Source organism: Littorina saxatilis, linkage group LG8 (assembly GCF_037325665.1).
Source record: "Littorina saxatilis isolate snail1 linkage group LG8, US_GU_Lsax_2.0, whole genome shotgun sequence".
In the NCBI taxonomy this organism is placed as follows: Eukaryota; Metazoa; Mollusca; class Gastropoda; order Littorinimorpha; family Littorinidae; genus Littorina; species Littorina saxatilis.
The window spans coordinates 25,906,656-25,922,220 of record NC_090252.1 but is presented as its reverse complement, the minus strand read 5'-3'; the positions used below and the strand labels follow the sequence as shown (position 1 = coordinate 25,922,220).

The following is a 15,565-nucleotide window of genomic DNA, read 5'->3' as shown; positions in this document are numbered from 1 at the left end:
TGACCTTGATTTGTTGTTTCAAACTTACAAAATGACAGTTTTTGCGTCGATGCGTTGATCTCATCCGTACAACGCGAGCAGACGGCAGCGAAGTTTTCATTTTGGATGAATGGCATTTATTCTTGTCTCGTCATGAAGCGAATTTTTCAACCTCAGTTATAAACGACTACATGAATGTTAGTGCCATGGGTCGATCATCAATACTTAAGAGGTGAAGTGGGGTATTTAGTGTGAAGTTACGAGGTAAGAAAAACCGAATGCGAAAGTTTGTCTTATCAGTCTGCAACTGAGCTCACACAGGCACACAAAAACGGCTGTTCCGTTTTACCCCCCTGTTTGAACTACATCTTTCGACTTTGGGCATTTTGTGGTGTTTAGGGACAGAAAATATTTGGTTTGGTCCTGTTTCATCGGGAAGTTAGCAGAAAAGGGTATGCTATCGACATTTGTAAAGCTGAAAAACATTTCCGAGAAGAATTTCAAGTTGTCAGTGTATGCTGTTGTCGATTGAAACATCGTGTGGTACAGATGGGTAAACCGAAACCATGCGTCTTTGTTATTGCCAATATGCTTTTGGATATTGGCAAAAATGGCCGACTTCCGTAGCATTATGCTTTGATGAACGGAAAAGAGATGCGTGAGACCATCCAATCACAGCCCCCGAATTCCCCCGCGTGTCCATCAGAATAGCTAAATAAGTTTATGTAGTTATATTATAGCTTCACTAGAGTATGGCTGCATGAATCGTTATGTCATGTTCTTTTCTTTTTCTCGGATAAGGTTTAACAAATTTGGGAGACCTCATGTCTGATATCGGTTGTGTTGCTACATGGTATTATAATACATATGAAAGCATTCATTTAGTAAAGATGTCTGTGCATTTTTCTAGCTGTTATTGATGATGTATTTTTATAGTTACAGTAAACCTGTAAGCCAAGCTTTAAGAGATGTATTTATTTATGAACCTACTTAAACCACTGCTTGGAGGTGACACACATTTTGTGTTTCACTGCCTGCATCATACTTTCAGTTGGTTACTGTGAGAACAATGAATTAACTCCCATCATAGTGCATAATTTGTGTTAATTCACACATGTTCAGTTTCATGTTTCAGTTGCACAATTGAACCTGTCCTGGCGACCACCTCTTGATAACGATCACCTGCACATATTGACCAGCGTAAAGAAACCCAAAAAGGTTCTTTCCCATATAATTCACAGACCATTTTTAGTGGGTCCCTTGGCTGGTCATTGTAGACGGGTTCAACTGTATTTTAAAGGTAGCTTCCTTCTGTTGGTAACCCGTCATGCCAGGCACCACATATCTGTTCCTTCTGTTGGTAACCCGTCATGCCAGGCACCACAGATCTGTTCCTTCTGTTGATAACCCGTCATGCCAGGCACCACATATCTGTTCCTTCTGTTGGTAACCCGTCATGCCAGGCACCACATATCTGTTCCTTCTGTTGGTAACCCGTCATGCCAGGCACCACATATCTGTTCCTTCTGTTGGTAACCCGTCATGCCAGGCACCACATATCTGTTCCTTCTGCTGGTAACCCGTCATGCCAGGCACCACATATTTGTTCCTTCTGTTGGTAACCCGTCATGCCAGGCACCACATATCTGTTCCTTCTGTTGGTAACCCGTCATGCCAGGCACCACATATCTGTTCCTTCTGCTGGTAACCCATCATGCCAGGCACCACAGATCTGTTCCTTCTGTTGGTAACCCGTCATGCCAGGCACCACATATCTGTTCCTTCTGTTGGTAACCCGTCATGCCAGGCACCACAGATCTGTTCCTTCTGCTGGTAACCCGTCATGCCAGGCACCACAGATCTGTTCTCATGGTTACATGGAATAAGAGCATCCTTCACCTTGAACAGACCCACATTTAATAGCCTGGCTATTTTCTGTGCAAAATAGGAGTTTTTTGTTGAATTAATTATTAACTGTGTATGTACATGCAAAATTAATTCAGCAAAATATGCTCACTCTGCAGAAAACACAGCCAGGCAGTTGAGTTTTGTTTTGTGTTCCGGTGGAAGCATGTACACTCTCATTCGGGGTAAAAGTCTGGACAGGTCTGTTGTGTGGTTGACGGAATGTATGTTTTGCTTTTATTTCAGTTTGTTTCTGTTCCATCTACTTCTACCTCTGTTAAATGCCCTGTGATTTTTTTTTTTTTTAAATCTCTCAATCTTGTTGTGATCTGTTTGATCGTTTTGAGCGATGTTTTAAGCTCCTTTTATTTATTACTTTTGTTTTTGAAACCCCGTGAGAATTGAAGACAATTGTAACTGACACTGATTTTTGTTTTTCTCTCAACTGGTTGTTGATTTAATTTAGTTTTAAGTAATTTTAGTCGCATCTGCTAGAAATTAGTCTGGCAATTTCTGTGTTCTCTTGGTTTGGTTTCGAACTTCCTGTCATTCAAAGGTATCATTTCTCATATCTTGTAACCTAGGTAAAGCATAATGCTCTGGCTTATTTTATTTATGTACTGTGTGGATTTTTTCTCTTACTTGTCGGACTGTTGCAGTCAAAGCATTGTGCATCAATAGGTGCTCGACAACATGGCCATTTGTTTGCATATCAGTTATCACAGCGCAGTATTTTTATCCAGGGTTCATTCATGCTTCCTTGAGGTCTTTGCACAGAGATAAAATAATAGTGTACCCATGTCAAATGATGATGCTTTTGTGTGGAGAAAACATGGAGGGTCAAGTGTGGGTTGCAGCTCCGGCATGGCTTTTACAAGTGTGACTGACAGTGTCCCCCCCCCCCCCCCCCCCCCTGCCATTTTAGGCAGTCATACTCCATTTTCGAGGGGATAAGGGTGACAGTTAATTGGACTATTGCTATTCCTTAACAGTCATAAGTGTAACAGTCAAAAGCTGTGTTTACATGTGTATGGGTTGAGGTCTATTCATAGTGTCCTGCATTTGAGGATTTTGTTCCCTTTAAGAAATACATTGTAGTCATTTATTGAGTTAAGCCATGGGTTCTGGTTTTTAGTAACAATGCTTTGTAGTACAGGTAACCAGCTGTTTGTTTTGCAGCAGAGAATGTGTCCATTTTGAGAAAGAGGGGAAATGGTTAACTCACAGTCATGGACCTAGTTGGAATATTTTTCCTTGTTTTTCTCAACGTCTATTTCATTTATAACTGATGTTATGTTATATGAGGGGTTGTCATCAGTCACGTTTTGGAATTGTGGAGCAGTCCCTGTGGCTGCTTTTTGAAGGTACTTGTGTTTCAATTCATGGAATTTATTCCCTTACTCCAGTTAGGTGCTTTGCGATGAGAAACATATTGTGTAAGAGGTGTTTACATAAATTTGAGTGAATCTCCATTTTGTGTGAGAATGAATCCTATGTTATGCTGATTAATTCCTTGTTATTGTTCATTGCAGCTTTTCACCGAGATGATTTACCCTTTTCCTATCTGTTCCTTTTGATGTGTTCCTGTTCAAAGAATCAGAAAAAAGAACTGTTAAAACCTTTAAAGCTGAAAAATACTGATTTTGTCCATTAACAAATGTTTGAACAAAGAAGGGCACACCATACAACCCGAGTCAATCTCTGACTAGCCTGTGTAGATACCCTGATGTGCATGTGTATGCCCAAACTGTTGTTCCCAAGTCTCACACTGCCCGCCCTATACAATTTAAAAAGCCCAAGCAGTCGATCAACTTCTCAGTCTACTTTCAGTTGCTGGGATGTGCAGTGCACGAAAGAATCTTTCATTGTGGCTTTCTTTTAATGGACATGACATGTTCAGGGTTTACAGTCAGACTGAACACTGGGGACGTTTTTAAGATTCTCTATATTGAGACTTTTCTCACATTTTTGGTGGTCTTAAAAGTTGGATGTAACTGTGTGTGAACAAAGAAAATGGCACTTGCTTAGAAGAGGACCAGTACCAACTTCATGTGTTCATTTCAAACATTTTCATAATGATTAGTTGTGCTGACATTGTTTCAAAGGCAATATTTTTTAATGCCTATCAAAGTTGTGATAAAAAAATTCCTGTGATGCAGTTCATTATGCGGGTTTAATGAATGATCTAAACAAAGCACTGCGGTTGGACCTTTTGTTTGTGTGTTGTTGATTTTTCTCATGCATGCTTTGTTTGCTGTTATTGTTTTCTAAACATATTTTCTGATTCTATGTTCATGTTTTGACTTAATCTCCCACAAGTGTAACTAGTAGAACAGATTTTCAATAATTCAAATGTGATTTCACGATTGGAAGTACAGTAACGAGGTAACCACAGTTGCAATGTCTACAAGAACACAGACACACACTCACACAAACACAATCACACAGCCAGTATGCTTTTCAGGCAGGTTCTAGCTTTGAAGGAATAATAGTAATAGTAAATAGAAATTAAAAAACAGTCCAACTCTTTCATCTTTAACTTTCATACGTCTTGTTGTTTGACTGTGTCCAGTTTCTCTTTGTACTCATGACAAGCTGAAAGACGGTTTTCTTACATTGTGACTCACACAACAGCTACACAGCACAGTTGTATCATTGAACTGTATTGCAGTATAGGGAAAACATTTGTTAGCAACGCAGGTTATAACGATACATGTTTACACTATACAACATACCCAAACATACCTTGTTTAAAAGCCACAGACAAAATTAAAATCATACAGGGAAAGAATATAATTATATATGGACTAAGGAAAGCAGACCTAATATTGGAGCTATTTGATTGTCTTTGAACAAAGCTAATATTGACAGAGAAAAAATTCACATATATCATATTCTTAATGTGACTGCTAGTTTTTATCATGTTTACATGCTATTAATGTCAAATAAAAATATTGACTGTAACAGTAATACTATTTGCGAGTATGGTAGTATGAGTGAGTCACATACACATGTATCACACATGTTTGTATGAACAAAAACAAACATACCACAGCAAGAGAGCACACACACACACACACACACACACACACACACACACACACACACACACACACACACACACACACACATCAAAATCCTCTCATCACCACAACCTGTCTCCAAAATTGTCACTTCGACGATAACTTGTGATCTTAAAACCATGGAAGAGGTACAGCCCGTAGTCTGTATTTCTGAGAAAGGCGGCAATTTTGCCAAAACCGCTCCTGGAAATGATGAGAACATCACACACGGCGAGCACCAGCTGGTCCCAAATGGCGCGACCTAAGCCAGCACAGGCGTCTGTGCCCCGGTCAGTGTCCACGTGAGTGATGGGGCCCGAGCTGGACATGAATACCCTCGGGAACTTTTCTCTGGCCATTGCTAGCACCTGCAGTCATCCAAGTAAAAAAACCAAAAAAAGAATATGTGCTATGAATATAGACAACAGCAGTAAGTGAGAGTTATGCAGAACAAGTCTTCTTGCACCCAAGAGAATATGAAGCATTGAAATGAACACACAACTTTAATGCTCCCCATCCCCCACATCAAAAACTACACAAATATCCCTTTTAAAAGGTAACAAATACCCCCTGCGAGTTAGGGGGAGTCCCATATTGGTTGGGACGAGAAAGAATTTACCCGATGCTAACCAGCATGTCGTAAGAGGCGACTAACAGGTTCTGTTTCTCCTTTTACCCTTGTTAAGTGTTTCTTGTATAGAATATAGTCAATGTTTGTAAAGATTTTAGTCAAGCAGTATGTAAGAAATGTTACGTCCTTTGTACTGGAAACTTGCATTCTCCCAGTAAGGTCATATATTGTACTACGTTGCAAGCCCCTGGAGCAATTTTTTGATTAGTGCTTTTGTGAACAAGAAACAATTAACAAGTGGCTCTATCCCATCTCCCCCCTTTCCCCTATCCCATCTCCCCCCTTCCCCCGTCGCGATATAACCTTGAATGGTTGAAAACGACGTTAAACACCAAATAAAGAAAGAAAGAAAGGTAACAAATTAAAATGATAGCAACAGCGTTTCACAAGTATATATATGCTTTGATATGGACCCAAACTGACTGTGAATGCAAAACTGATGATTGATTTGGATGAATGATGCCTTAATTACATAAATCACACACAGGCAGCAGTAGCAACAATAAAAATCAGTGTTTGTTTTCGAGTTACTGCAATTTCAAAGCATTATCTCATTTGCTTTGGAAAAGGTAAACATGTTCTACCGACTTCAGATCAAGTTTTTATTTAACTTATGAAAACATACATACATGTAGCAATTGATCAACTCTACTTCCCCCTTTACCTCACCTTTGTTTTGTCAGATGTAAAGAAGATCCTGTAGCGGTCGGAATCGTTGAACTGCCGCAGAAAGTCGAATAGGACGTGGAGAGAATCCAGAGTATTGAAGATGTTCCACCCTCGGAGATCAGAATCATCCCCAGTGCGGATCTGAGCGCAAGCCAGCTTAGTGTTTGCCGGGGGCCGTATCCCTTGGAAATCGCCCTGTAGTGCCTCTGTGGGTAGTTTCCACTGGAACAGTTGCTGTATTACATGGCGGTAGATTTCCCCTGTCGACATCTGGGAAGAATTGTGAAGAGTGTTGGTTTAGTGAACTCTAAGATGGATATAGTCTTTGTGTGGTTGTGGGGGGAGGGGGGTCAGGGTATACATGTGTGTTTGGGTGTGTGTGTGTGTGTATGCATGTCACCCAATGTCAATACGGCGACCGGAAGTACATTTTGACAAGTTCCTAAATATTTGTATGGCTTTTTTGTGCAATATTTGTGTTTTTGTGTTGCTCTATCATTCATCAACACAGAATAATGGGTGATGTATAAAATGCCATATATAGCCGTGCTATATGTGTGAGTGTACAGTATACAAGCTATATGGCGGTAAGGTATATGACGGGTGCTTGCATTTCACCTCACGACAGAGTGAGGAGTAACCTGACGGCCCTGCCAATGTTTTTTTCGTAGTACATGTAATGATGTATGCTCCGGTGGGTGAAAACCATATCAAACGTTGGAACATTCATTCTTTCTCATTTGCTGGAAAATGCCGGTAACGTAGATGGCGGTAAAGGAACCCACAAGTCCATTGTTTCTCTTAATTGCTTAAGTTCTTCGCTAGACTCAGACTTACCGCAGCAGTAAACATGCATAGCCATGGTGAAGACTCACGAGGACTTCTTCATGCACAAAAATGATTGCAGCAACAGCACTGATGTTCGTATCATTCAAACTGATAGTGCATGGGATCAGAAAGAGCTTGCCTATATATTTTTTTTTAAGTATATTTTGAAAAAGCCCGGACAGTAATTAATGTAGGTAATATTTATCGCTCTCAGAACTAGGACTAACAAGTAATTGACATGTGTCGCAGTTAGCTCATGGTCGACCATAACAGAGGTTAGTAAAAGTTCTTTTTTTCGTATTAGCTGCAGGACCCCGGACACCGAAAACATGAAATGGTCGCTTCTTATTCAGTTATTGACGTCGATGTTGCGTGATAATCTAAAGCTCTGGCCTGGGCAGGACATAAGACTATTAAAAGCTACATGCCACCCTTACGGGCGAAGAAAATATTGGTTCTCCTGGTGCCTATCTGTTGATAGCAAGGCACCTGAATGATCAACAGAAAAGGAACATAAAAACAAAAGTGAAGAGACAAAAATCAATGTGGGGAAATAAACCAAACCTTTGGTGCAAGCCAATCATGCCTTTGTGCCCTGGGGTGAGTCCTCAGCATGTGCACCACCTCCATGTTCCACGTGATGAAGACATAGTCCGCGTCCGTCTCGGCGATGTTGAGGTCATCTTGTCCCAGCATCCTCTTCACGAGGTCGTACGTGTGACCTACGTTGATCCCGAGCACGTGGTGCACGCTTTGTCCTTCTGTCTCTTCTACGTTCAGCGTCCAGTTCACCTGTGTCAGTGAAAAATATACTTTTACACTCTGGTATGTGTGTGTGGAGGGGGGGGGGGACGTGCAAGAGAGAGATGGGGGCAAAGAGAGGGAGTTTCATTTGTATGATCTTGTCTGTCCGACTGTCTGTCATATCTTTCTCTGTGGATGTCTGTTGTTTGTTGCATTCCTTGGCCTCAGTCACACGTTCTAAAACTTGGTTCGGCCTGATTAAAACTTGGCTGCATTTACTTATGGGGGTAGAACAGAATTGATGGCGTGTGTGACCGCTTGGACTATTTATTTGCATGTATGATACAGGGACAAATGTGATATTTGTAGGCCTAGGCCTATACTAGTGATTACTGTGTGTGATACATGAAATGTGATATGAATGCTGTTTTTATATGTTATACTCTTACTTTCTGCCTATGTCTTAATCCCAAGCGCAAGACAAATTCTTCTATGTGGAAATTGAAGCCAATAAAATTTGAGTTGAGTTGAGTTGAGTTGAGTTGGACTGTTCATGGCCCGTAATTCTATGATGTTACTCTATTCAGTCCCTCTTCACCAGAGTCCTGCCCCAACCACATCCCCCAAACGTCATCATCCCTATCCCAGTAACCTCACCTTCAAAACGCGGCTAGCAACTTTGTTGTGTTTCTTTCTTGTAACACTGATTGTAACACAATTTTTTTTCCCTTCATCGGTTTCTTCGTTCGTTCTCAGTGTTTGTTTGAAAGTCAACAATGTATTTTGACTCGAATCACAAACTCTTTCTTTTAACATATGTTACTGCAGTGGAACCCCCTTTTAACATCCAGGGCCGGATCTGGGGGGGGGGGGGGGGGGGGGGGGCCTGGGTTCCGGCCCCCCCCCCCTCCCCCCGGCCATCCGATGTACCTCTCAGAGAAAAGAAAAAAAATATGTCGGACTTATTTACTAGGCATATATGTCTTTGTGATTATTCCACTGAACCACTATGGTAAATGAATATCTGAAGTATTTTGTTACTGTTGAAAATGTGTAATTTTGATTCCCAGTTGCAAGGAAAGACCAAAAAATGACCTCACAAATGCAACATTTTCTCAGCTTCTGGGAGGCTTTGCCCCCCAGACCCCACCAGAGGTTGCCCCTGCACCCCACCAGGGCCTCAGCGGCCCCTGGACCCCTGCCTTCAGTTGGACACCCCCCCCCCCCCCCCCTCAAATGAACTTAATTGGTCCGGCCCTGACATCCCCGATTTAGGACTTAATTCTTCCCTATCAGTTGAGACCCTGCTGTTTAGACTGTTCTGTTAATAACCTCTGTAAATGTACCCCCAGTTTAAGACTTTCTAATTTTTCAGACCAGATGATTGTTTAGGTCTTAAGAGGGAGGTTCCAGTGTACCTTGTTGGGCGCCAGGAAGGTGGCGACGTCGCAGGGACGCGGCATGTACAGCTTGAAGTCTCTGTCCATCAGCACAGACAGCACGAAGGCACTGACCACCCCTTTCTGGCGGTCAGCCCACCCTCCGCATGCACTGGCGCTGACCACACAGGTAATCATAAATGGGTACCACTAAAACGAGTTAACGTTAGGAAAAACGGACAGTCGAAATTGTAAATATACGGGAAGTCTGCCGTCGGTTTGTACACAAAATCCTGGCAAGAAACTATAATCATTTCACATCAATTCAAGTTTCTGTGACTACTGTGCGCGCGCGCGTCACGTGCGCATCTGTCTGTCTGTTTGTCTTTAAAGCTTGTAGGGGAAGGGCCCCTAATATGGACCACTTTTTGTTTATTGCTGAGTGATAACTAGCTTGTTTTCTTGCGAAGAAGTTTCATTTTGTGGTTGGTAGTCCTTCTCTCTTAGTTTAACCGTTAGGCATAATTAGAGTGAAATAGCTTTGATAGACCTTCAGCAAAAATTAAATACAGAAAAAATCACAAATGGTCCATATTAGGAGCCTGGGCGCCCAATATGGACCAGTGAAGCGGCCTTCACGAATCACTGTTAAAAGCCCCCTATACTTCAAAATAACATGATACAACTTAGTGTGCAAATCAGACTAATTCAAATATGCTTTAGATTGATCTGTTTCGGGTTGATGAGAGCATTATTTGAATCACACCAGGAAACTAAAGAAGCTTATCAAAAACAGAGTGAAAATAAGTGAAATTATCAACTTCCACAATAAAAAGACTATTTGTTATATTTTTTTGAAATCTCGAGGGCTAGTTATAGGTTATTTTCAGCAAGCTTCTTAATGAATTAATTGAAATTGTCTTTAGTTTTTATTTTCTTCGATTTGTTGAAGGTGGTCCATATTAGGGGACTCACACATACTTTGAGGTTTTGCTATTATTTTTTGTTTGCAGTAGAAACTCGGGGTACACACTGTTAAAATGTAACAAATACTGTCTGAGCTGTCATATATAGCCATTTTTGTGTTATGAAAGCTTTGGCTGTGGACAGAAACGAGTTCGTTTTAGGCGTCAAATTTAGAGTGAACCCTGCCAAAAGTGAAACAAGTCGCGTAAGGCGAAAATACAACATTTAGTCAAGCTCAGTCGAACTCACAGAATGAAACTGAACGCACTGCATTTTTTCACAATGACCGTAGTCTGCCGCTTGTGCAAAACGGAGTGAAACTGACGAGCCTGTTCAGCGCTGTAGTGCATGCATTGTTTCGGTGTGCTGCATAGCACGCTTTTCTGTACCTCTCTTCGTTTTAACTTTCTGAGCGTGTTTTTAATCCAAACATATCATATCTATATGTTTTTGGAATCAGGAACCAACAAGGAATAAGACGGAATTGTTTTTAAATCGATTTCGGAATTTTAATTTTGATCATAATTTTTATATTTTTAATTTTCAGAGCTTGTTTTTAATCCAAATATAACATATTTATATGTTTTTGGAATCAGCAAATGACGAAGAATAAGATGAAATTGTTTTTGGATCGTTTAATAAAAAAATACTTTTAATTACAAGTTTCCGATTTTTAATGACCAAACTCACTCATTAGTTTTTAAGCCACCAAGCTGAAATGCAATACCAAACCCCGGCCTTCGTCGAAGATTGCTTTGCCAAAATTTCAATCAATTTGATTGAAAAATGAGGGTCTGACAGTGCCGCCTCAACTTTTACAAAAAGCCGGATATGACGTCATCAAAGACATTTATCGAAAAAAACAAAAAACGTCCGGGGATATCATACCCAGGAACTCTCATGTAAAATTTCATAAAGATCGGTCCAGTAGTTTGGTCTGAATCGCTCTACACACACACACAGACACACAGACACAGACACACACACACACACATACATACACCACGACCCTCGTCTCGATTCCCCCCCTCTATGTTAAAACATTTAGTCAAAACTTGACTAAATGTAAAAAAGAAAAAAAAGCCTAACGGTTTTGAGGTTCGTGTTTCTGCAACTGTTTAGACATGTGCAACTTATCCAGAGAGGGTGAATAAAGCGAATGAAATTGGTTTGAGCGCTCTAGCGCCGTTAGTTTGTCCAGGGACCTATAATATAGGTCTATGGTTTGTCAGAACAAGAGCCGGGTACCGGTCCATATTAGGAGCCTTTCCCCTACGTCTCTCTCTCTCTCTCTCTCTCTCTCTCTCTCTCTCTCTCTCTCTCTCCGTCTCCGTCTCTCTCTCTCTCTCTCTCTCTTCTGTGCGCTCATACACACTCCCACACACACGCGCACACACTGGCACACACCGTCACACACACACACACACACACACACACACACATGATAAACGCGGCACACTGACACACACATCGGCAAACACAAACACACACACACACACACACACACACACAAAGGCACATCATTCCTAAACCTCAGCTGTGTGTCACATGCGATCAAGTAAACTTGCTCCACTCATTTTCATCTTACTTGCAGGAATAGATTATTGTTCGCCGTTTGGGGATGACATCACTGCCAGCCCTTGCCACAGCCCCTGCTCCACCCATTGAATGTTTCGTCACAAGACTATCTTTGTCTTTCACGTGTACTAGGCGTTGTGTCGGATTCACAGGGTGAGCGAATGTTTCTGGGTGTCCTCCGTTGGAATGATTTTGTCCCACAGTTTTGTTTGTGCTCGGTGAATGGTCTGAACGTTTCACTTTACTGTTCACGTATATGTCTGGTTTAAACAGACGATTGTGCTTCTGTTGAGGCAGATACCGAGAAACACGCGTTCTTTCGACACTGTATGGGAGGAACCTTTTGCCTTGGACATTGTCACTGTATAGAAACTGTCTTGGTTTCTCGTGTCTGTCTTTGTTTTGTTCATTGACGAGAAGTCTAGTTGATGGCCTCGTGTTTTTGATGATGTGTGAAAACTGTCCGCCAAGGCCGCTGTGTGTCATGAGGTTCTTGTGCTGATGACCGTTATCAGCAGGAACGCCAAGATTGGTGTTGTCATCAACATTGTTGTCAACAGCAGCAGCTTTCACGGGTGAAAGTAGATGTTGGTTGTGACTGACACCACTAGAAAGGGAGTAGATCAACCACACACTGAGCATGACAATGCCCAGCACCAGCACCTGCACATAGTCAACCACGAGATGATGAAGCATGACGACGACGATAATGAAGACTATGACGATAAAGATAATGATCAATGACGACCATTATCCTAAAAGCATTTCAGTAAACTTACCTTTCTTTTCACAATCTTCATTTTCGGGTGTTCTCTTCGAGAAAGCAGGAACAAACACGGTATTCCGGATGCTGTGCACCTGTATTGCTGTATTGGTTGACAGCCAATGTGTGTCAAACGACTGGAAGAAAAGCGGACCAGAGCAGCGGAGTGACGTTATTATCTTATCATGTCAAAAGCTCCATCTTACTGAACAATTCATTGTGAGCAGTCCCTAGACTTGAACAGATTGTGTAGAACAACCTGGATACATGCATGTAGTATAGTATATAGATATATATGTTTAGGCGCCATTTGCATTTCTCAACGTTCAGATCACTACAAAAGCGGTATGCTCCATTCAAGTTCTCAGTTTACATTCTTGTAAGAGACTACGCTTGTTAAGTCAACCGTGCTTGTCACATAGGCGCCCGACACTATAATTATATATATCTAGCTGTACTGAAGCAGCCAAAAGTGGGTCATTTAGTGGGGCTCGTATGTTGCAGACGCACTCATAAATCATTCACATCTTGCAACAAACATCATACTTTGTGGTATTGTTCCTTATAATTATTTAAGGGATTTCAGATACAGAGCCACTTCAGAAATCGTTTTTTTTGTCTTTGATAGGGAATAAAAGGCTGCATTTACAGCAGACGAAATTCGTACCAAAAGCGCTCAGCAGTAAATATTCCCAACTCAGCAAATGTAAAATTCAATGGTTTACCATGCACCAGAAGTTGTCTGCTGATAACACATGCATGACATAAATACTCTTATGGGTATTTTTGTGTTCTGGTATTTAATTTGATCGTTTTTAGAATTTTATATATCCGCAGCATGAAAATTCAAGATGGCGGCCTCCGCAACATTGCGTGTTTTGATTTGAGCGAAAACAACGTTTCTGAAGGTAAGTTTTCAAGAATACGCATCCATTCACCAATGTCACATCATTTTACTGTTTAATTCTCCCCTGGGGTCTGTTATTCATCGGGTGAAGCGCTGAAATGCAGAGTAATCTTGCAATAGCTCATCAAGCTTGATTGTGATGCTGAGGCCTAAAAAAAAAATAGGTGTGGTTACGGTAACCCGACCTACCCTATTTTTAGGGGCCGATCCTATAACTTTTTATTACATTTGTCAAAAAAAAACCAAAAAAACCCAACAAAAAAAACCAACGAGTGCAGAAAACGCAATGAAAGCTAAAGCGCTCGAGTCGCACACTTATTTCCCTGTCAAGTAGGTTTAATTTGTACACATTGGAAAAAAAGTTAAAAAACATAAAAAGTGATTGCCTACCTTCCTACCCTATTTTTTTGGCTATGTTACCTTAACCACACCTATTTTTTTTTTTGGCCTGATAGATCTAGATCTATCTGTTGATTACAAGTAAGGAAATCATGATCGCCACGCTGGTGATTTTAAACAGATTAAACGAACTTTGAATAAAAGGCGAGGAGAAAGAGATTGTTCATGGTATGATAAATGATTAGTCCTGCCTACGTTAAGGACTTCCATAAGGTGGGGAGGGGTAGAGTCAAAAACTGAGTGAGGATGACCAGATAGTAGGATGACCAGCTGGAGATAAAAACACTCCACTCCCCATGTCTTTACAGTGTTGTGATCAAACTTTCAAAGACGGTAGGTAACAGACAAAAGCATACAGTGTATGCTAATCAAATGAGATAAGTGGTTTTGAAAAATGAAGAGGTACCGCTCTTTGAGTTTTACAATTTTGGTTTGTTGCTTGTTTCTCATCCTTTTGCTTATTTTAAGTTGACCGTGCATTGGTGTGAATTTTATTTTTACAGGATATATACAAGAGTTACACCACATGCCGGTTCCTGGGAACAAGCGTTCTGCATTTATTCCGGTGCCACAGAAGGGAGCCGATTTCACTAGTACTACTGTATCAAGGTTTGTTACCTAATACATCTTAACAGTAAGATTTTTTTATTTGTATTAATTGGAACATGTTTGCACATCATTTGTAAGCGACCTCTGTGAATTTGATGGGTTTAACGTACGAACCCTCACTATGGTCAACATTCTGTTAGCGACTGTTTGAAGCGAATAAATGTAGCGGTCAGAAAGATTCCAGAATCAGTTGGGTCACTGGAAACTGTGTTTGTTTGTTTTTTTAACCTGAAACAGTAAGAATTATACGAATTCATGAAATACAATTTTCTTTCATTTTGGTCTGTTGTGTGAAGACTTGCTAACCCGGCTTTGACCGACTCTCTGAGATAGTAAACATTATTCAAATACATTCAAATAAAAATGTCACTTTTCATCTTTTGTGTGAAGGGTACCACAGGCTGATTTCCTGCACCATGGATGTAGAGGAGGCCAGACAGTCTGCTTCTCATTCCAGCTGTGTTGCGTTTTTTTCTGCTCGTGAAGTGTATCGCCACATTGCCAAAGCCATTGGCCAAGAGAAGTCACCCTGTCTGCCCATTTTGCATAGCCTTACAGGCTGTGACACTATGTCGTTCTTCAATGGTATTGGGGAATCAGAAGGCTTGGGAAGTATGGCAAGCATTTGAAGACGTCACTCAAACTTTCTTCAGGTTGTCTGCTCCTCTTTGTAAGCTGAGTACCACTGACAGGGCAGCACAAGAGCTTTTTGGTGTACATTTGTAGGACAAAACCAGCAACGTACTGGGTGTAAACAGTGCTAGACGGTACCTCTTCAGTAAAAAGAGCTGCCAAATTGACCATAATCCCCTTACAAGTGAGGTGCTGCTGCAGGACATGAGATTGAGAAGAGCCATCTACCTATTAGACTTCCAAACTCTGTGGGCTGGCAGTTCAAGGCTGGAAAGTGGGAGTCATTCTGGACGAGCTTTCAAGAGGTATCCAGCGTGTGCCGAGAACTCATGAGGTGTGCCTGCAAGAAGAGCTGTACAACAAAACGCTGCAAATGCTGCTAAGAAGGACTGCAGAGCACAGCTCTCTGCAAATGTGCTTGCATGCCTGTGAAAACTGTCAGCATCTAAACTGTGCAAAAATATTATTGCACCCATTTTCATACCCCAACTCAAACTTTTATTCCTGTGTCAT

At 41.2% G+C, this 15,565-nt stretch overlaps 1 protein-coding gene across 1 annotated transcript; it reads right to left on the bottom strand.

Annotated features, from left to right (window-relative positions):
- Positions 1 to 4,530: 4,530 nt before the first annotated feature.
- LOC138973149 (uncharacterized) lies at positions 4,531 to 13,710 on the bottom strand. Its single transcript, XM_070345824.1, has 6 exons — positions 12,521 to 13,710; positions 11,752 to 12,404; positions 9,237 to 9,375; positions 7,639 to 7,866; positions 6,247 to 6,516; positions 4,531 to 5,314 (listed from the first exon to the last, which is right to left on the bottom strand). The coding sequence occupies exons 1-6, from the start codon at positions 12,539 to 12,541 to the stop codon at positions 5,030 to 5,032; spliced, it is 1,596 nt and encodes a 531-aa protein (XP_070201925.1). The 5' UTR covers positions 12,542 to 13,710; the 3' UTR covers positions 4,531 to 5,029.
- Positions 13,711 to 15,565: the final 1,855 nt, after the last annotated feature.

What these genes read in the sequence shown, in the direction of transcription:
- LOC138973149 (XM_070345824.1), bottom strand. Translation starts at nt 12,541, where the DNA reads ATGAAGATTGTGAAAAGAAAG. An exon ending in ACAATAATCTATTCCTGCAA is followed by an intron (nt 9,376 to 11,751) that starts GTAAGATGAAAA and finishes CTGTGTGGTCAG; the next exon opens with CGCCAGTGCATGCGGAGGGT. An exon ending in CCTTCCTGGCGCCCAACAAG is followed by an intron (nt 7,867 to 9,236) that starts GTACACTGGAAC and finishes TCACTGACACAG; the next exon opens with GTGAACTGGACGCTGAACGT.